Source organism: Fundulus heteroclitus, chromosome 23, assembly GCF_011125445.2.
Source record: "Fundulus heteroclitus isolate FHET01 chromosome 23, MU-UCD_Fhet_4.1, whole genome shotgun sequence".
Taxonomy (NCBI): domain Eukaryota; kingdom Metazoa; phylum Chordata; class Actinopteri; order Cyprinodontiformes; family Fundulidae; genus Fundulus; species Fundulus heteroclitus.
The window spans coordinates 9,111,612-9,134,155 of record NC_046383.1 but is presented as its reverse complement, the minus strand read 5'-3'; the positions used below and the strand labels follow the sequence as shown (position 1 = coordinate 9,134,155).

The 22,544-nt window shown below is 37.6% G+C and overlaps 1 protein-coding gene across 2 annotated transcripts in view; it reads right to left on the bottom strand.

The window, feature by feature from the left end:
- The window catches only part of pde6a (phosphodiesterase 6A, cGMP-specific, rod, alpha), a 144,842-nt gene that overhangs the window by 3,224 nt on the left and 119,074 nt on the right, over positions 1–22,544 (bottom strand). For both annotated transcript variants that reach the window (XM_036127793.1, XM_021316060.2), the window contains exons 6-23: positions 21,214–21,366; positions 20,865–20,954; positions 20,487–20,627; positions 19,055–19,129; positions 18,015–18,079; positions 16,976–17,042; positions 15,410–15,457; positions 14,914–15,063; positions 13,083–13,226; positions 12,273–12,338; positions 11,515–11,661; positions 9,794–9,901; positions 9,186–9,295; positions 7,603–7,690; positions 7,196–7,296; positions 5,566–5,673; positions 5,422–5,485; positions 1,738–1,812 (exon numbers count right to left, since the gene is read on the bottom strand). In XM_036127793.1, coding sequence (XP_035983686.1) covers positions 1,738–1,812; positions 5,422–5,485; positions 5,566–5,673; positions 7,196–7,296; positions 7,603–7,690; positions 9,186–9,295; positions 9,794–9,901; positions 11,515–11,661; positions 12,273–12,338; positions 13,083–13,226; positions 14,914–15,063; positions 15,410–15,457; positions 16,976–17,042; positions 18,015–18,079; positions 19,055–19,129; positions 20,487–20,627; positions 20,865–20,954; positions 21,214–21,366 — 1,800 coding nt within the window. The remainder of the gene's footprint in view (positions 1–1,737; positions 1,813–5,421; positions 5,486–5,565; positions 5,674–7,195; positions 7,297–7,602; positions 7,691–9,185; positions 9,296–9,793; positions 9,902–11,514; positions 11,662–12,272; positions 12,339–13,082; positions 13,227–14,913; positions 15,064–15,409; positions 15,458–16,975; positions 17,043–18,014; positions 18,080–19,054; positions 19,130–20,486; positions 20,628–20,864; positions 20,955–21,213; positions 21,367–22,544) is intronic.

Sequence of the window (22,544 nt, the reverse complement as noted above, 5' to 3'; positions counted from 1 at the left end):
ATTATATTCTAAAAAAAAAATTGACTGGAAGATCACGTGCTTCGTGATTTTATCAGGTTTAAATAAAAGAACAAAATCTAACATTACTACTTTATGTATGAAATTCTGAATCTGGCCAAAATATAGCTTTATCTTGGATCTGCCCTCAGTATAGTTTTCTTAATTAGATTTTTTTTTGACAATAAAACTTTATCTTACTTTAATTCAATGTCTCATTGATGCCATGTATGACTCTTTGAAACTTTTGTTTTTATGTTCCTTTTATCTATTTAATTAATAACGTCAAATTTCTGATTCCTTTGTTTACCTCTTGTTTCCTCTCATATCAAATACATTTGTTTCCTCTGTTCCTACATCATTAGTATAGACTGATTTTAATCTTGTCACCAAATTACAAAGTAATGTCATATAATCCTCAGAGATAATCTCCAGAAATCTTTAGTTTGCATCATTCGATGGGCAGCAGTACTCCTATATTAATACGTTGCATCAATGTCTTTTAGTAATACAGCAGAATAGCTTTTCGTCTTCTCCTGTTAGGATAACAGGAGAAGACTGGGTCAGTTCACCACAGGTTTGCTCAAGGATTCAGGTCTGGGGACCGAGGATGATTCGGTCAAAGGTTTTGGATGGCCATCCGACTGAAAACTACATTTACAACATATTTTCAGTCTTCTGGAAGAATAATCTATCCTGGTATTTTAGAGAGCCCATGTTCCCAGGGTCTTTAGAAGAGAAATAAACCCACAGTGTCACGGATATATTCCATCATACTTAACTGTTGGCATGATGGGCTTTTCTCCATATTGACCATTTGTTTCACTCCTGACCAAACTAGAAGGTTTATTGCTGAAAACATTAATCCTAGTTTTGTTCGACCAAAGCATGTGTTACTAGTTAAAGTCCTGGCACAAGTTAGCAACCCTGGAAGCTTTGTGGTGGTAGGACTGAAATAAAAAGTTTACTGGAGAACTTGGGAGATTGTTTGACCCATAATATCCTCTTTACTATCACTAGATAAACTTGTATCCTGATCCAGGCTAAAAGGAAGGAATACGGTACCTGTGTCACATTTATACCCCAGGGGGACAGGAGGTTGTGGACTGCAAGTTCCGTGACACGTTGATCAACTTAATATAGACTATAAATAAGATATGCTTAAGTTGCAGTTATTGTAATGGGTACCAGTAATGGTGCCAATTTTAATGTTTTCTTTTATTTCCTAACATGACAATTTTGCAATGAATCAGTTAGATTAGAGATTGGATTTTTGTATGAGATTATGCTACAGCAACAATAGATGATTTTGCTGTATTGTAAGGCATTATGCAGATATTTACCAAGAAGGCCAAAAAATGTGCCCACTGTAAATGTGTAAAAATATGTTCCTCTCAGCAGACGATTTCCCTTGATAACATAGCATTTATTTAAAGACAGACTTAGATTATTGCCCCTAAATTGGTCTAAAGGTAATCTATAACATCATCCGAAGCCGGGTAGATGTTCAGGTGTAGTCTCTGTTGCCTGACTGAAAATTCTGGCTGGGGTTTTGTAAAAGTCATGAAGCCTCAGGTTTGTTAGCAGCATGGCGAACCTGAGTTGTTGAAGACAGATTTTGTTGGAATATACAGTTGTAATGACAAAATATTTGTTCTTTAAACATAAACTGTTGTATTTTACAGAAATGTGAGCTAGTGCAATACGTGTGCTTGTCCCCTTGTCTTGTTGAGTTCTTACAATAGGCTGCTGCTCCAAGACGGTCCTCTCCAAGTCTCCCTGCTCCCAGAACTCTGCAGCCACAGACAGCGCCACCTAGAGGAAGGTTGAGATGTGTATTCAGTCACACGGCAGATGTAATGGTCTCCATTACGGCGCTTGAGACACTCAGGAAAGAAGCATTTCATTTCTAGAGCACGCAATGCTCTCGAATACGAGTCTCGATTTGTTTTGATTTACCTGAGAATTTTAGGGTCTCTCATATTGAGCAAATATATAAGAGCAAGATTTCCACAATGCCCAGATGACGGATCCTTCCCTCCATGTTGCTAAAATAATCCTTTAAAGCTTTTACAATAGGCCACAATGAGAAGGGTATTTGCAGATCACGAGGCAGTTTTCTGGCTTTGTGTCTTTGATGAAATGAAAGCCCATATTATCTGCCCTCGCAAAGCAAAAAACTCTGCAGAGCGAGATCTGTTGAACAATATGTAAATTCTGTATTCAGCACAGAACACTCATTTTGAAAGAGTTAGTCATCAAGCCAGTTCAGAGGGAACAATGGCTGCAAGGCTTGTACAGAGACACTGGGCTATTTTTCCAGAACCGGATGAAAAGCGTAAAATATCACCCAATACAACGGCATGAGCGTTTCTAACACAAAGCACGGCAGCTCAGGGTTTTATCTTCAAGTAATATTTTCTGCCATCAGAAAATCTGAGTGATTTTCATGCAGGTATTAAACAGCCTGTGTGATATGTGAGCAGTTTAAGACATCTATATTTGTTGCAAAAATCTGGATCAAATTAGCTCTGCTCAATGTCAAAACGGATTAGACGTTTTTATGCAGCAAACCACAGTTTTCAATCTCCATTTATCTTTTTTAACAAGATTCAGGGTCAGGAATAAATAAGATGCAGCAATAAGGATTTTGAGGGAGGAAAAACGTTTTTTTTTTCATTTCCATCAGTTTGGGCTTATTTTATTAACCTCAGAGTTTGGACGATCCTATCCAGACCCAGGTGTTGAACTGTGGTTCTGACGTATTTTTAAAGGCAAAGAGGGAGTCCTCTCTGAACATCAACGCTAGAGACCAGTTGTTACTCCTCTGTGACTTAACCTCAGCCGGATTCCTAGGAAGCTGTTTCTGCGTTTTGCATGGCATATCTTTAAAACATATAAAAAAATCACCCTTTATTAAGGTGACAGTAAAATCGGGGCTGATTTTGCTGCTGCTGCCCTCTGTGGGGATCTGTCATTGCAACGCTGAGTGCTCATATGAGCAGATATCCTTAGCTGTCCTGGAGAGTCCAGCTGAGACATTTCTTATTAACTTTCAAAACAATAACAACAAAGAGCTAGGTTTTTGAAGAAGAAAAACAACTGGTCTGTGAGCTTCATCCTCATGTCATTAACTGGAAATGCATTTGAATTTTCTATGATGCAATTCATGAATAAAAATGATGAAAACACAGTCAATAAGCTAGTGTTAGGCTACCATTTACAACAAAACTGCTACGCAGGTAAACAATGTAATCAGGAGCTAGGTTTAAGTTCACTAATTACTGTAGCAGTATGCGTGGAGTTGGATATGCAAGTGCAGTGAAAAAGAATTTGCCCTGATAAACCTGATCATTTCCATTCCTCCCTCGGCCACTACAACTGCCATCACGTGTTTGTGACAACAGGCGATGAGTCTTTTACATGGAGGAACTCTGACCAACTCTTCTTCGCAGATATTCAGCCACATTGCAAAGTTTTTGATGCCCTGCTACATAATTTCACTCAGACTTAAATTCAGACTTTTAACTGGGTCATTTCAATGTTTTTTGGTAGGCCAGCCACTCCTGGGAAGGTTCATCACCAATGCCCTCTCCATTTGTGGAGAACAGATCTCGTTTTTTGCTGGAGTTCAAAAGCGCCCTTTCCAAACTAATAGATGTTTCTGATCTGTTCTTAAATTTATTTAGTCTGGGGTGTGATGTTATTTTTTGTTCCTTTTTGAGATTGTTAAGCCTACTTTTTTATTGTCAGACAGGTTCTATTTAAGTAACTTCTTGATCCTACTGGTCATCAAGTAACCCGATCCAACTGTGGCTAGGGAAACTGAACCAAATTAAATCTAATCATGTGCTTCCTCACATAGGTCCCCCCAGTTGGTTTGGACAGCTTGCATTTACTCTAAAACATTTAAGTTTGTAAATTTGTAAGGGGAAATTAGCTTTTTTTTTTTTTAATGGTGCCGTATTTGAAATCTAATTTCCAACCTTTGTTCTTGTTTGTCTACAAACTTAGCACTGCGTCACAGAGAGCTACAATAGGAAGTTAGGAAATTGGTAGTTGAAAATTCCCATGAGCATTTGCTGTAAAGGTTGTGAGATCGCTTATGATGTATGTATTGCTTTTTGTAACATGACCACCGTTTCACAAAATAATTATTGTAGAGAGTCTGTTTATTAGTTTTCAATAAGGATTTGACTGGAGAAGATTCAATATTCCCAATAAAACGCCACAGAAAGTTCCTCTAGCATTCTATCGTCGTGCTGTGCTGAGTATTTTATGAAAATCCACTTTGAGAAGGGGTTTAGCTCCACTATAAACAATGTAAAAGGGTTCTTCTTATTAAACGTCTGTGAAGCTTCTAATAGGGACGCTGCAAATTTTGGGCCTATCCAGGGGGTGAGGTAATAATGAAAGGATGAACAGATTTGGACGAGGCTGCGCAGTTCCTGCTTCAGATAAGTCTGAACAAACAGCATTCTTGCTCTGAACCAGTTGGTTGTTATAACAAAATTAACAGACTTTCTCCTAAAAATACTCCGGCTTTAATGCAATGCAGTTTTTCCAAATAATTAGTTTTTCATATACAGGAATTAAATTTTTCCTAATAGGGTTAGATGGAGATAGATTACTCGCCATGGGGACCATTGAAAGAGAAAAGCTGAAAGATGCAGGTATTTATAGTACTATTTTATGTATCTAAATGCAATACAAGTATATCTAATATATATATATATATATATATATATATATATATATATATATATATATATATATATATTAAATTTTAGTTCTATAAATTGAGATAAATAGACACATTTTTGTAAATCATGACTGAGTTTAAGCAAAAAGTGCATAGTCTGATTCAATGTCAGGCAGTGAGAAAAAATAAAGTTTTGTGGCTTTCTATACCACCTAATTTTCCTTTAGATGCATTATTGATAGATTCACCATGTGTTTACATTGAATAATATGGAGCAGGTGTTACTGGAAATAGGCACATTTTGCAAGGCTGTTACAGCCGAATAAAGGTAAAAAATGACCATCATGCAGTGGCTGTCGAGTGGCCAGATATGCTTGCTGTTCATGTTAATAGACAATGCTCGCTGGCTTGACGGCAGTGTGCCTAGTGCACGTTTTACTAAAACAAGATGCTGAGGCTGGCAGGCGGGGATGTGGAGAATGAAAAGCAGCAGGTTGCTTTTTGATGCATGAGGCCATCAGGAACCACTGCTGAATGCCGCTGAGAAAAATGGTGGAGCTGACAAAATACAATTCCTTTCCTACTTTATCTTAGGGTCTCACAGAGTTTCTGCCTGTGTGTGTGTTTCATCACTAATTAAAGACAGTTGTGAGCTGCACTAGAGAGCTACTTTATACCTTTGACCCTAGAAGGCCTTGTGAGAAGATCATGCACGGACCTACCTTGCTCTGGATCTCCCAAGGTTTGGCAATGGCAGAAAGATCACAGGCGGTCATCATCATGGCCCTGCAAACACAACACATGACTGAGCGCTAACTGTCTGTGTGCCCCTGTGGGAAGCTTCCTTTCAGTGCATTTCTGCCTACATGACAATCTCCTTGCGGGTGGTCTCAAGCATCATGTATTTGGTCCAGTCATTCCAGTTCTCGTAGGTTTTGGACTGGTCGACGATCTTCTGGAACATTGTTCTCTTTCTGCAGAGGAGCAAAACGACACGGAAAGGTTTCGCGTCTGAGAGCTGAGATGAGAAAATGCATGGAAACCTCTTCAGAAAAACAGTCATCAGTTTATACACAAACTTGATGTAACAGTTTTAAGGTTGATTTACTCAAATAATGAAAGATTTTGTAACAAGTCTAAACAACAATCAGGGTAGAAAGCCACTCGAACGCTACAATTCCTCCACTCACAGCAGGCTTTCACACTGCTGAAAACCATTTGATGTAGACGTGATGAAATTAGGCAACCCCCTATTGATCTTAATAGTCTAAGGCTAAACATCAGAATAAATAATAAATAATAAAGGAATAAGTTTAGCAATTACTGCTAAAGCACAGTACTAAAATTACTTATATTCATCTCAGCGGACCAGGATTTTCTGTCTTTTTTGCATTTTTAATGCATTTCTTTTTCTCCACTTCTAATAAAAAACTTGTTCTGTTCTAGATTTTTACCCAACAAATCTGTTTCTTACTCTTTATCAGTAGTCCTGATTCTGACTCTTACCCAATACCTCCAGTTTTGTTTTTGCTATAACGACCTTTCTGATCAGCGACCCAGTTAGATTCTCCCATTCGTTAACTGAATGACATGTTGGGTTGAATGAGTTGTGCGCCTTGAATGGACACTTTAAAGGCTTGCTTTGTTTCATGCTTTACCCTCATTAAGTGCATTAAGGAGTGCATTATTTGTTCAACAAGTTGCTTTTTTGATGAAAAATTTCAATCCCACTTATCATCCAAATCAATCTTTACAACGCCAGTTTAGCACTCTCATCTCGCTAATTCCTCTTCAGGATCCTTTTTTCAACATACTTATCTTCCTCATCCCTCTTTATGACACCCTCTCATCTCATTCATCCTTCTCATCTCTTTTATGACAAATGTCTTAACCCAGTTATACACACACTATTCCTCTTTACAGCCAATTTTCATCCTATCAATCCTCCTAATCCCTCTTTATGACCACTTTCTAAAGTTTATCCTCCCTATTAGTTTCTACAATGCCTTTTCATCTCCATCAATCTTATTTCTTTTATGCCACCCTCTTCATACTATTCATCCTTAAAGCCTTTTTAGAACTTCTTCTCATGATCCATATTCTACTGCTTAACAAAAGCACCCGGAAAGCTTTACAAAAATATGTCCACCGCATCTATAACAGTGTACTATTATTTTAATAATATTATTTTTATCAGGTTTGATTAATTAATAGATCAATTAATTTCATCTTCCTCCCTCAACCATATTCTACTTTATCAGTCCTTTCTAATTTCCATGTTTCTAATTGACCATGTTATCTACTGACAGAAATAAACCCCATCTTTGTTCTTTGTCCTAGCCAAGATACACAAGACGTCCAAGACGAAGCTAAAATATCTAATCCATGTATACTTGTATCCTCTCAGCATTTATTTTGATTACACTGATTGACTTGTATTATTGAGGTGTGGTCCTCGCATGGGAGTGTAATTTCAAAATAATATTTTGCACTGACTTGAAATAGAGAGCCAGGTCTGTGGCGATGATTGCAATGTCCATGAGGTGGATGACGAGGTCGTGCTGGCGGCGGTTCAGATTCTGATAAATGTTTAAACTCTGAAACACAAGAGAAAAAGTCACTTTGAATGACAATATCGAAACGTCTTGCAGGTGAGGAGGAGGGGAATGTTTGGTGGTTGGGGTATGAGAAGCCTGGTACAACTCCAGAAATGTTATAATATTACAATAGTTTATTTTTCAGGAACAACATGTGATTCAAGTCAACCACCCGTCTTCATGGGAGATGAAAACGAACAAACAAAAATGGTAGAGAAGAGCTGTTTGAGCTAAATTTCTAGGTTTTAATTTCAAAGCCATGTTCTTTACAGGTGACCCAGGGTGGATGATCACACGCCAACGTACCTCATCCCTCAACAAAGTCTTGCCAAACTCCAGATGGTGTCTCTCCAGGATGGAAGAGCCGTGAAGTTTGGCCAGAGGATTACCCGATCTGCAGACACACGCAAACAGCATGAGGGGAGGTTATACTGCGATAAATCATGCATGTTGAGGCTCAGGGAGGGCCTGGCCTGCCGTGTTCACAGCTAATGGCAACAGTCATTAGCTCATCCATCAGCAGGTGGAGCGCAGCAGCTGGAGGTGTATCTGGTCAGTAACAGATAGGTGATGTTCTCTGTGTGTTACAATACTTTAACCTAAAGAACCAAGATCAGGTCATCCTTACGAAGGACAGAAGGAGCATTGGCTCTCTGTCTCACTCAATCAAAATGGCTCCAAATAGCTCGTATTTTTGTGTTTTTACTCAGGCTGAATTCATATGTTAAAGGCCAGGATTGTCGGTTGCACTTTGAAGTGTTAAGAATAAGTTTGAAAACACTCCTCATTTATCAGCGCTGGCCACAAGTTTCATCTCAACTTCGGCATAAATGTCATGCTATTTTTGGGGGTTTTAATTATACATTTGCACCATTGGTTTTCTGGAACAATGCAATTATGCAACCACCCACTCAATATATATATTTATTTTAAAATAAGAAATGGATGCAGAAGTTTGAATTTGTTGTGGATTATATCAAATCCCCACAGAGTTAAAATTACATGAAGGCATTGTGTACAAGTTAATAAGTTATTGATACATTGTTTTGTAGGCATTAATGGGGTACTGACACAATTCTGGTTGGATATTTGATCTGGACATTAAGTAAAAGTGACTTAAATTGCCTGGTTTCTTTGCCAGATTTATATGGATAATCCAAAAAAATAAATAAAAAAAATGACCTAATTTCTTTTTTAAAAAGAAATTAGGTCAGTAATATTGCAGAAGATAAATGTTAACCCGCTTTATCCATTTAAAACCATTTTGGATGTAAGTTTAGGATCATTGCCTTGTTGGAAAACCCCAAAAGTATCCGGTAACCACCTAGCTGCTGGTTTTACATGAGGTTTAAAACATGGAGTTAATCCCCACACTTCTTCATTTAATTCTCCTTGTGCAAACACACAATGCCACTTGCAGTGAAACAAAACCTCAGTATGATGCTACCACCATCATACTGTACAGTTGGTATTCCCTTCCTGTTTGTTTGGAAACCTTTAGTTGACCCTCCAAAGATACTTATTGGTGTTGTTTCCAAGAGGTGGCAGATAGAGTGAGATGACTGAAACCTGCACATAGCTTGGGTATTCCCAATCAGACAATAATCCCAAACAAGCATCAAAAGTAGCTGTTGGATGGATAAAACAGGTTTACATAAGTTTCTGAAATGACTCTGACCTCAAAATCGTTCAAATGCATCATTGAAAACCCAAAATGAATGTAGCATTCATGCCAGTGATGATTGTACTTAAACATTTGACTCGCAATGTGTGTGATAAAAGTAAAAGTAAATGTTCTGTTAACAGTCCTCCTTTAGTTTGTTAAGATGGGTGCAGATTACTCCCATCACCCTTTGTCGTTACTTCCTTCTTAGTCCTGCAGCTCTTACTTCATCTGGTAGAGGTTGTTGGTTCCTCTGTGGTCGATATCGTGACAGAAGCCAGCGGTCACCATGGCCATGCACTCCAGGTCTGTGTAGTAACGCTTCAGATCACCTGTCTGAGAGCAGAAGTGACAAAACGGTCAGACAGAAATACAGGTGTGGGATTAAAACAGGGTCAGCAATACAAAGAGCTGCTCATGCATTTCAGGATTCAGTCACACACACAAATAATACACGTACAAGTTTCCCTACAGGTCCACACTGAGAACAATAACAACTGTTCAGACCACACTTCTTATTTAAGGATATACTCCTTTGCCTCTCATTTACTCTATTCTCGGGCTTCAAAACGCAGATAAACAATCCATGCACTCATTTCCAGTATATTTCAAGGGACAATACGGGGTAAAAGAGCGCAGTAGAACAGGGAAGAAGAGAGAAACACCCTGTATCACCTTGATTTAGGGAAAGAAATGAAGGGCAGATAAAATGAAAGAGTGGGTGTAAAGCCTGAGAAGAAGGACGGGAGCAGGAGGTGAGGAAATGATGAGCACTCAGGGAGGGAAGGAGGACGGAAGGAGGAGGAGGAGTGAGTCAGATTAGCCTTGTGTGACCATCAGCAGAGTGAACATGGTCTGTCCAACGTTGAATCCGTGTCTCCAGTTGTGGTAGGTGATCTTCCTGTAGCCTTTGCTGAGGGAGTACATAAATCTCACCAAGGCCTGCAGAAGAAAAACAGAGGTAAACCAGGGTAAGGCTCATTTTCTTACTGTAAAACACTAGTATATGGTACATAAAGAATCTGATTCTGATAAAGCTAGCATTCTTGCTACAGTTACCTTTTTATTATAGCTCTAAGTAAAGCTGAACAGCAGGTAAAATAATTGCATTAACTTTGACTGTTTTTTTTAATTCTCCGTGTTGAGCTCATCCTATTATATGGTTCATTAGATTATAAGTAAATTCAATACAAATAAATAAATCTATTTAATATTTGCTTAGATCACACAAAATATTGGTACGGGATCAAAGGTGAAACCTCCATTCAGTCAATTAAAAATGAAAAAAGATTATATCTAGCCTTGGAAGAGCAGTGGGTTGTAATTTGTCTTCCCTGGACAGCATCACATTGGCTCATTTTTTTTATAACATAATACCTTATCATTGGAATTGATGAAAGAGACAAATATATATAATATATTTCAGAATAAATGGGCACTGTGGGGTTAAAAGAAACTGATTCAGTGTAACTGGGTTTGAGTTGGGCTCGTTTGTTTTCATATAAATTGTCATAAAATTACTTTTATTGACACTTGGCAGTATGTAAGAAAAAGATAATTTAATTTAATTAAAATCTTAAAGTGACTGAAAACAAAGTTTAAAACAGTTTGAACATCCAAATCTCAGACTCCTTGCAACGATCTTGACCAAATGGTTTTATTTTTAGCTTACGATCGCATGTGATCAGTAGCCAAGTTATCTGGGCTAAACTGGGGAAGCATGCTTCAAAGTTAGGACCAAATTACATAAAGTTACCAATAAATGTTGCATCATTATAACTATAAACTCATATCTGAACTTATGTCTCAAGTGTCAGTTTGCAGTTTATAAGCAGTATTTTTTTTCAATAGTGCATCCTGACTACAAGAAAATCAAAATGATCAAAGAAACAGAATTCTGAAGAATATTTTTTCAAATTCATTGTGCAGCCTTTGGGTTGTGTTAAATAAGTAAAACATATTTATCTGAAAACAAAATCTTCTCACATCAGCCTTGGACCAAAGCTATGGATATTACTCAAGTCATGCTTTCATTTGCAATATGTGATAAACTAATTTGAAAAAACCCTATCCCTGTCAGGCATTAGATAAGTCACACTGTTTGTAGGCGTTTTAATTATAACTGACAGTGCAGATTCAAATTTTAACTTTTCTGCTTTTGCATGTAAACTAAGGCAGCAGAGGTGCAATACTGTGTAATTCATCTGCACCAAGTTCATTACAATTAAAGGAAAGGTGAACCCTGATAGGTATACTCATAAAAACCTCCATACCAGCGCTTATGTCTGTAGAGACTCTCATTTTTTTTCCCCCATTGAAAGCTCTGGAGTTATCCAGGCGGATGAAATTAGCAATGTATGCAGCTGGAATGTGTTTAAATCTACAGCTACAACCTTTAGAACAAAGGCTGTTGCTTTAAGGAACGGTTGAGTGATTTAGAGAATCCAGCAGCCTTTCTGCTCTTGACATTGCTCTGCCTTGAATGCATTTGCTGAATCTTAAGCCAAAAAAATAATCAAGACACATGCAGCGGAACTCGTGAAGAAAGCATTGACCTCTCTTGGAATGTGAAACTTGTCCACCACTTTGAGCTCGTAGTACATTTTGATGCCACATTTCACCAGGTCCAGCTCAGTGTGGTCAAAGTCGCAGAAGTGAAACTCATAGATCTCAGATTTCTTGGCGTTTGGCAGAACCTCTGACTGTGGGGAAAACACATGAATACACATTAGAAAATAATAATATCGCAGAGGTACAGTGCAGGGCCTAGCAACAATTATCATAACATATTTACTTTTCTACTTTTTTTTTCTAATTGTGTCAAGACCATAAACCTCCTAATGATTTAACTGTTTTTATGTGACAAACCAACATAAAAGTAATAAGGAATAAAAAAAAAAGAAAAAGAAGACACAGAAAAGACTATGATGCACATTTGTATTGATTCCCTTTTCTCTACTTTTCCTGGAGAGAATAAATTAGGGATACAACCTAAAGGTTTTTCAACAAAGAGTTACTCCAGCAGGGCTGAAGCAAATGCCGCACTTTTCAGATTTTGTGTTGTAAAAAATTTAAAACCATGTATCATTTTCCATCCACCATTATGCACCAACTTGTGTTTGTCACAGTAAAAAAAAAAATTGAAATTCCCAAAGACATACTCCGAAATTTCTGGGTGTAGCATAAAAAAGGATTGACGAATATTATCATCTTACAACTGAAATTTCATTTACAAATGTATGAATCCTTTTTGAAGGTACCATACATTACATGATTTTTCCCCCCATCCTTGAACGACATGCTCAATGCTTACCAGGATCTCCTGAAGTTCCTCCTCCTCGCACTCGTCCGGTTCCTTCCCCCATCTCTCTCTGGTGTTCTGCAGAAACATACATCATAAACACTCACCTTGGATGAAACTGTACAGCATCAATCAGCTCACTCCTGATCTAAGGTCAGAATAGCTGATCTCCCTTAGCTTTTGTTCTCTTTCTTTCCTCTGACAAATCACCTCATAGAAGATCTGACAGCTTATTTCAGTTTATAGATGATGCTTGCCTCGATTTTCTATCACCTCCATCAAGACGCTGCTTCCAAACTGACTTGGCTGGTTCTGTTTTGGGGAAGCCTCTAATCTTGAAATCATAATTGTCGTCCAGTTTGGACGACAGCTCTCACTGAGAACTGCAGTCTTGTGGAACTGAACCTTTTAATATTTTTTTTTTACTGCATTGAACAATTTCAATAACAGCAATAATTTAAATCTTGGTACAGTACAATGTAGAAATTGTCAATTTACAAAAATACTTTTTGTGTTTTGCCTGGAACCGTTTTAAATAATATCCTGACTAAACAATTAGAATTTTCAATTTAAAACACAACTGTATTTTGATTTTCAGTGGCTATTTTAAATATAAAATACTGGAAAGTTGTAGAGGAAAATATTTTTGTCATAGCTGTAAGTCAGACGGGACATGAGCCATGCTTTTAAACAGCGTTACAATGGGTAAAGTCTAGTAGAATTGAAATATTCTGAATAGAAATATGGGTTTTCTGTTAATATTATCTTCTGTTTGAGTTGACAATGAACACCAGACCTCTTTCCCATAGTTTATTTACTAACCAGTACGTTCTGGATTTCGTCCTTGCGACACTTGACGTGGTACAGCACCATGTCCTGGAAGATGTCCTTCCTGTTCTCCAGCTTGTTCATCTTGTCGTATGTGTCAGTGTTCAGCACAGACCAGCCCAGGAACTGGGTCAGAGACTGGACACAAGTGTGACAGATAGAAAGGGAATAACATCTGTTATGCATTTCCCACTTTCAACACATGATTGAATTTGTTGTTCCAGCAGTTTTAAGTTTTATTTCTTAGCAGCAATGCATATGCTACAGATCGAATTCTTCATTTAGCTAAATTTATACAAGCAAAGAACCACAGGAAGCTGCTGCTTAACTGCCACAGGTACATTTACATATAAGTATCTCTAATCTGTAATCAAGCAAAGCCATTTTTTAACTTTGAATTGTGTTGTTTATTGCTCTATTAGGAGTTTTATAAAGGAGCAGGCTGCTTTATGAAATGAAATACAGTAAAGTAATTCTTTTAGAAATATTTAGGAGACGTGTTGAAGCATGAATTGAAAATAGAAAAGTTTCTATAGCTGTGAGTAAGGAAAAGTCAGAAAGAAAGAAGAAAGAAACTGAGCAAACCCCTGCTTTTTCCATAAGATTTAAGTGGCAAAGCAGCAGCCATGTGCTGCTAACCAAATGCACGCGATTAGCTGACTGTTTGCGCGAAAACCGTTGTTTGGCAGCGTGCTGCTCTAGGGAATACAGCAGGTTCATGTTTTAACACATTGCCAAGGAGAACTAATCGGTGATGCTGGAAAAGTCATCATATCACTTATGCTATGCTCAAACAACAAATATTCTCTGAAGAAATTACGGCAGCACGACAGAAATCTGAATGAACAGCAAGCCTTCTTTAGCGATCTATATAATAAAGAATGGCAAAGTAGAGATGTTTGGCCATAAAGACCAGCATGTTTAGAGAAAAACAAACATAACATAGTACTGTATATCAGCACAAACATGTCATGCCAACTTTCAAAAATGCTGTTGAAGGGTTCACAGTTTGGACTTTGATGCTACAGAGGCATCTTTTAGTTGTTGAATTGACCCTGAGCTCTTATGTAAACTAAAGTATTATTGAGTCAAACATGAGGAATTTTTTTTTTTTTTTTGTCAGCTGAAGCTTGGATGCAAATTGTGTCATCAGCATTACAATCATCCTAAAAATAAAAGCAATTCTCCAACAGAATGGCTGAATAAGAAAAGCATCAAGATAGTCCAATGTCCTAGTCAAAGTTCAGACCCTAACCTCATTCAAATGGTGGTGTGGGTAAAGTAAGAGAGCTGTGGGTAATTATAGATAATCTAGAACAATGTTATAAAGAGGAGTAGAGCAATACTTTTCTACAATGATCCCAAAGACTGATCAAGTTAGATAGAAAACAAAAACATTGATTTATTGCTGATAAAAGAGGTTCACCAAACTGTCGATTCATGAGGTGCACTTAATTTTCTACTGGACTCTACAGAAAGCCCCACCATTTTCCTATGATTGTAACCTCAGGATCTTCAACCAAACTGGAAATATCAAGCATCATAAATGGGAGTTTACCCCCATTGTACAATTTCCTTTGTCAGAAAATAAGTTATGAATGACTCAACTTAATTAACAAGAAAGGATCCAATTAAAAGCTGTATTTGATCAGAAAGAAAGAGCTGAAGATCAAACTGTCATGGTTTAAGTTTGCCAGTTAGACAGAGAAACGTCAGTGGAAAGCCCTCTGGCTCGGTGATAAATAATGCAGGGCATCTGAATGGCCTGTAGTATATTTATAAACCAGTGACTCAGTGCAGCCACACACACAGGCAGAACCGGTACCTCCATCAACGTTTCATCCATTTCATCAAAGGGTTTCCCATCCTTCCTGTTATAGAACGTGGCCACACCCACTATCTCTTCCTTTTTGTTGACGATCGGCATAGACAGGACGTTCTTAATTGTCCAGCCAGACTCGTCCAGCGGCTCTGCCTGCACATAAAGACAAAGGAGTGCGCGCGCACACACACACACACACACACACACAAACAAACACACACACACACACACACAGATAGAATCCACAGTCCACATCTTGATTCTTATATGAAGGGAAACTTTGCTGTGCAAAAGGGAAGTTTGAACTTTTAATACTAATAACAATAATATCACAGCCATGTGAGTCTCTGTTAAGTAGAACATCTGAATGTACAGCTTTGATTTAATTTAAAAATATTTACAATAATGTAGAAATAATGTTGCTTTTATTAATGTAATTTGCATTGTAAGTCAACAGTTAGAGACAAACATGGTGGAAGAAGAATTACCCTTTTCTTACCTGAAAATGAAAAAACTCATCCTGAGCAGCATTCATGATGTTGCAAATCTGTACAAAAGTGACAGAAAAAAAACAAAGGGAGACGTTAAGGGCATGTTTAACCCTAAAATCTAAACCAAACCAAAGAAATAGGTTGCTAAAGAAGACATTTTCATGCTCTCCAGGATAACTCCTTCAGCTTCCCCCTTTTTCTTTTGACATAAACGCATGTTCGCATGTTTTTTCCAGCAACTGACAAAAGTTTTATCGCTTCAGTTCTAATTTATTCACATTCCAGTGTCAGATCAAAACCCATCAGTGTCACTTTGACTTGTCGTTTTATTCTCAATTTATGAAAATGTGACTCTGTAGAGACACCTTCCACATAATGGCAAAAAGAACGATAGCAAAGAGAGTCCATGATGAAGACTTGAAAAATGACAAGCACCAAGGAAAACGAGAGAATGTGACGAGGACAGATAGAGAGGGAAGAATATACGAGTGAAGTCAGGTTCAGCATTTTAGGAAAAGCTCACAGTGATTAATTACAATGACCACAGAAATTATAATTCTACATCGGCGCGGTATGAGGCGTCACACTTTTCATCTCTACAGCGGTGTTTACACTGACAGCTGTGTAATAAGGCCTAATGGTGTTCTGTTCATCAAACCTCCAGCAGCATCCAGGGGAATATGGCGGTAGATTTGTGCCAACGCCATATGCCCACTGCCAAGAAAGTAAATTGAAATTAAATTTGAATAATAGGCAACTGGTTGAAGAAATGTCTCACAAAGAAATGAGGGAAGTCTCTTAAACATTTCTTCTTAAAGCCTTTATGGCTAGAAATCACCAAACATGCACAATTATTCAAGCTTTTATTTCTACTGATCAAACGTCTATTTGAAACTACGTCTCATAAAAATATGGTTTAATAAATTCTGACACCTATGAAAGTATTGACCTTTTGGATAAAAATTATATGACGGTATGACAATTTGTTTGATCATTACAAAAGAAAATTAAGAGGGGAATTTAATCTAAAACTGCAGTATGTCATAACAGCTTTACAAAGAATGTGGATTTAATTCACAGGAACGTAAGCAAAGTAAAACATTAATCAGTTCAGATGAATATCTGAAAGACATTATATTTTGTTTTATTTTTTTATTGAAAGGCATATTTTAAATAAATGTAAGAATGAGCATTTGTTTAACCATTGGCAGTGATGGCTTGGGAAAATATAGATCTACTGCTGTTAAAAAAATGTGATTTTGCAAAATGAAAACTCTTCGTACAAGAGTAGACATTGTTCTGAAATTGTAAACAGTTTAAACAATTCATCAGTAGTTGACTGAGCTTGTAACGGGGACAGAATATATAAGTTTATACTTCAATACTTTTAAGTCTATACCTTCTCCTTTTCGAGCATGAAGGATGGAAATGTGTGAAGATGAAGACTTGTTAATATTGTCAATGTGTTTGGTCACATTTAGAATTTTTTTTTTAATTAAATATTACATAAAATATATTAAATTAAAATTGCAAGGCAATGCTTAGAACAGATTGCAAGAATCTGAGTTACTAACCAGGCCAGTTTCTGCAACATAAGTAGGTAAACCACTGACAAGGGCCCAGTGGTCATCTGGAGGGCCCCTGGGGACGAAAGAATAGAAAAAAAAGGAAAAAATATTTTATACAAATGGCAACATAGAAAGAAACAGTAAAAAACTTTTTAAGTATTATGGTTGCTTAGGCATATTTCTTATGTGGAATAGTTGGACAATAAAAAAAGAACATAAATGAATGACAAAACAGTCTTGTCCATTCCATGAAGCCCTGCTTTTAACCTTGGGAGCTTTAAATGGGACATGGAACTTATGTCTAAATGTGTTTGTTCTTGTATTTAAATAGACCCCAAACTCCCCAAAAAAGAACAATAGGCACACGTTATCATTGCAACCTCAGCCTACATTAAATTTCTTTGGAGTCCACAACCTCTACTTTTCTTTATTTCTGTGGATCGTACTTCAAGTTCAGGCAGCATGAAAGTGACGCAAATCAGGTAAGAGGCAAATCCCAGCCTGGGATGACTGGCAGCAAATTAGCGCTGGTAGGGAAGACCAACAGGAGCAGCTGCTTTTGGATCGGAGAAACCACACAATATAAAACAGCTAAAATCGTGGCAGTTTATGACATGATTTTAGACTTGTGTGTTATTCAGGAGGCTTGCCTTGGCATAGTTTTGTGTTTGACAGATCGTCTCCCACATTTCCTCCAAATGCCACAGGAATAACTATGCCTACACGGGCTTCATCCCCAAATAGACAATTTTCAATGTTTTGTTTTTTTTTAAAAAAAAAAAAGGTCATCAGTCTCACTGCCCTTTTTTAACGAAAAACAAATATGCCCTTCATTTAGCCCTTTCAAATCTACGTAGAAATGACCTTCTTTTAGCCCACACAAGCCAATCTTTTTTCGGGTCAGACCGTGCATCAGATGGCAGTGAACGATTCCCGTTTAGCTAAATCTCCACACATGTTATACGTCTCATCTTTAAAATTCTTCACAGCCTACTTTTCCTGACTAGTTGCTGCATCTCAAAGCTGCATCATTGTCATGACTTACGGGATGACTTTAATGTCTTCTTTCCCGTGGAGGATGTAGTCAATCACTTTGTAGAAGATAATTTCCTGAAGAAGACAAATAATTTACCAGGATACTCTGCAACGTGTGGTAAGCACAAACACACAGATCAAACCTCTCACACACAAGAACGGCAAGGTCCCTTCAAAGTATCTTGAGAGAAACAGAACCAGAACTAGAAAGAGGTTTACTTTCAAGTTCTGGTTCTGTTTGTCTGGTTCTTCACGTTCACATCCTGGGCAACGTGAAACCTGATCAACTTATCAGATTTGGTTGAGCTAAGTGTTATTTGTGTCGTACACTTTGCCACTTTTGTCTAATTTTTGTGTAAATTTCTTGCATAGATTCTGTTTTTGATTTTCCTCCATGGATGAGCTCAGGTCCTTCCCTAAATGTCTTTAAGCGTATCTCTCAATTCAGAACCCAAAGTTAGGACCCTCTGTACAGAACCAGGAGCTCCCTTTTAGGAGTGAACTTCAGGGAGGCAGAGCTGAAGATTACTGTGCATCGATCTTAGTGATGCTAAATACATCATAAACTGATGAATCTCATTCAATAGATGATGAAAGGATGAAAGTGTTCAAGAGAAGTTTTTTTTATTGTAAATTACTATAATTTAAGACAGATTATCAAATACCATGTATGGATCAAAACCATTGTATTTTGTTGATTCTTAACAGGAAACTAACAGGAACAGCAAAATATGATCAATAGATTGTATTTTCCTTTCAAGGTCTAGGATCCAGTCTTTGTAGTTGTTCGCTACCCTGATAATTTAGTGATTCGGCAATAGAGTAAAAGTGAGCCCTACCAAGAAAGATGGTCTAAATTCAATATACCATAGAGATTTAGCAAAATCAGATTAGTTTCAAAGCTCTTCTGAACCCAATAATGACAAAAGTTGTAAAATACGGTACTGGCTCTTTAGATGTTGAACTAAACATGCAGTATGACATTCAGATTAAAAGGACTTTGTAAGCAAAAGGAGATTATCTGTAGTTTCTATGGTTCATCCTCCTTACCCTGCCATCAGGAGTTTTGGGTCCATCGTATGGTGGAACTTCTCCCATCAGTACGGGCCACAAGTCGAAGAACTCCTACAGGCGGACACACAGTGACGGGGAAGGTGAGTATAATGATCAAGCTGCTTTTTTTAATTATTATTATTATTTAGATTAATTTAATTCTAAATGTACATAAAACTAAAACAAAACTGCTTAGGTTTACAGGGATGTGAAAAACTTTACTTCGGTGCTTCAGAAAATGCCAGAATCTTTTAAATAAGCAATTAAAAATGTGTTTCTGTTTTTGTTAATGTTGCTTTATTAATGACATTCCAGCATTGGGCCATCTGTGCAGTCAGTTAAACGTGTGTTTGTTCTCATATGGCAGGTGTTTAGAATAAAATGGCAGCAGCTTGTAATTAGGTGACAGCCAAAGTAGCAATCATGATGAATGTTAACAGAAAGACACAGTGATGCTCATTGAACATTTAAACACATTTAGATTAGTTGACACGATGAAAAGGGAATATCACCCCCACAAAGTTAAAAACAAACCACAGGAATGAAGCAGGAGATTGGGTTTAGATAAAAACAGCAACAAGTTGGTATATTCTACCAAACTTCTAGGTGGAGGTGCAGCCGATTCCCGGGTCTGCTTTAATAGTTAAATTTGGATCAATTTAGGTCAAACTTTAATATAGTTAAAGCTACTTTTTTCTTTATAACTGCATAGACTAAACATTAACATTCAAAGTAGCTAGTCATGTCACTATTTTAGTATGGTAGCTCAGAGAATCATTATTACAAAACAAAAACACATTAAATATGAACACTAATCTTCTTTGCAAAATTGAGTTTGACCTTTGCTTAACCTTTCTGCAAACTGCTGTAGATGAGTCAGTGGATACCATTTCATCATGCTAAAAAAGTGCAGACTCGGCATCTCTGACATGCATACGACAGGCTGGACGTAGCTTGGTCCATCTCCATTATGACATTGGAGGAGATGTAACATTTTGGGCTACTAATCCTAGACGTGTTTGGAGGCTGGGAGAAAGGAAGCTTACCAGACAACTGGGTGGAGATTTTTTTTAGCAGATAAAAAGTATTTATCCGTCTGAAGACCCATCCATCATCCAGCCAACTCATTCATCTTTGGGAACTCATTGGTATTTTGTTATCAACTATTTCTAGTAAAATAAACCCCTTATTACGTGTCACACTTTGCGCCGCCTTTCGTTTTTTTCATGAAACTTTGCCTTTTAAGTATGTTATTTTACCTGCCTTGACATCTGAGCTTTTTTCTACACATGTTGTGAAACTTTTATCTATCTGAAGAATTTTTTTCCCCAAATATCTCGTCACAAAGAAGGTATGACACTTTAGCTGGCACTTATGACAAACACACGACAGATTGCAACGTTTTGAGTTTGTGTTGGCGAAAACCTACCTTGGTCTTGGTCATGTCCAGCAAACCGACAGAGTAGCGGTCGCAGTTTAGAAAAGCTCTAACTGTGTACAAGGCCTTGTGGAACTGCCTCTCTATGTCTGTCAGCTCCTCAAACACCTTGCTGGCCGACCACAGCAGTACCTGAACAATGACATAAAAAACAAACAAACAGATGTCTTATTTGCTCCTTTCTTCTGTTACTATTCCATCTACTTAATAACAGTTTCAATAAATATGACACACGTCAATCTTATGTTTTGTAGGTCCAGATGTGAAAAGATGTAAACTGGACTTCTTTTCTTGTTTAAGTTATTATTATTTTTCTTCACTTATACATATTGAGCTTCTCAATAGCTTCTTTACCAATCATACCCTTACCTGACCCCTCCTGGTCTCACAGCTGTGCAGGTAGCTCAGATGGAAAACTCTCAGCACCAGGTTAGCAAAGTTTAGATATTTGTTCAGAGTCTGGAAGAAATCAGAAGAAGCCGAACGGATTATTTCTGTAGTTTTATTCTGTTATCAGTGTCATTGGGGTGCAGTCAACCATCTAGGCTTCCTCTCTTTATTGATTATTCTCAAAGTGAAGAAGGCAGAAGAAAATACTTTGGAAAAATCAACGAAAACAAAAAAGAGGGGTTTATTTCCAACAGCAGTTTAGCTTTGTTTCAGGAGCTTTGGTCACTGACTTTAAATGTGCTGGGGGAAAGACGGTTTAACATGTTACCTCCTCATCCTTGGCGGTGAAGCACGGTCCGTCCAACTTATTGACCGCCATCATTACAGCCACCATGTCTTTACCGTTCATGATAGGGATGGCAAGGATGTTTTTGGTCTCATACTCGGTCAGCTCATCAACAAAGTTACTGAAATGTGGACTCTAGGAGGAGAAGCATACAACAATTTCACTTCCTCACTCTCTGATCATCCCAACTCAGTTCAGTAACATTCAGTTCTCATCTAGCCCTCTGGGCCTCGCTCCACCTGCTCTTCCTCCTCTACAGCTGTGGTCATCGGTTGCGTTGGGGCGGTGTAACAGGGCCATTAATCGCCAGCAGGTAACAAAAACCTTATTATGTTGAGAGTAGTGTAATCTTTGACAGTTTGTTTGAGATTGTCTGTAAAAGACAACCCTGGCCAGTATGGTACCTTCGTTTAGGGTGGTTGTTTATGCTATTTATCTATATTATTTAACTGTTAAAAATCTATATTTATAATTTATTAATTTTAAAAGTGTAAAAACTGTGATGAAAAGTTCAGAGCATATCTTTATATATAGCTTCTGTGAAGAGCTGTTGCAGGAAGCTGCTTTTTAAGATTCAAATCCTTATCCTAGTGATGCTACCTTTCCATACAAAAGGCAGAACAATATAAGCTTTTTAAACAGCCGATGCACAATGATGAAGAGGCCAAAAATGATTTCTGTCCTGCAAAAAAAAAAAGCTATTAGAAAATGCTGTTTGTTTTGATGACTTGATTTCATCTACGTTTTCTCTGCAGAGTGGCCAGAGATGTGGTGCTAGTGTGGTACACGCAGACATAAATCATTTTAAAGAAGTCTTGGCTGATCTTGAATCAGCGCTGTAGAGCAGAGGCTTTGACTTCGCAATATTCACCACAAAACACATTTCTGACTGGTTGTTTTTCAGCTTGGCTCAAAAGATTCATTCTAAAACATTTTGTGAATTAGATTACATCTTGGAATAAATATATACATGAGCGACATTGTTCCTTTAAAGCTTCCCCGTAGGAAAGGAAGAAACCGTGTTGATGGAAAAGACAGAGGTAAACAGATCTCCACAGCATTTTATCAAATTGTCATTCCTCCACTTAATCTTTACCAGTTAATGAAACTTTTCTAAAATGTGTAAGAACTGTCAGAAACGTAAGTTATTTTCATACCAAGAGACAATGATAAGAAGAGAATAGATTAAATGTGCGTTATAGTGCTGAGTCGGGGAAAGTGGCTCAGGGCCTGTGTGACCTCTAGGAGTAATCTGGGATCGCTCCAATCCAGGACAGATTAATTTGCTCCATGCTCAGACTCTCTGCCTTCCC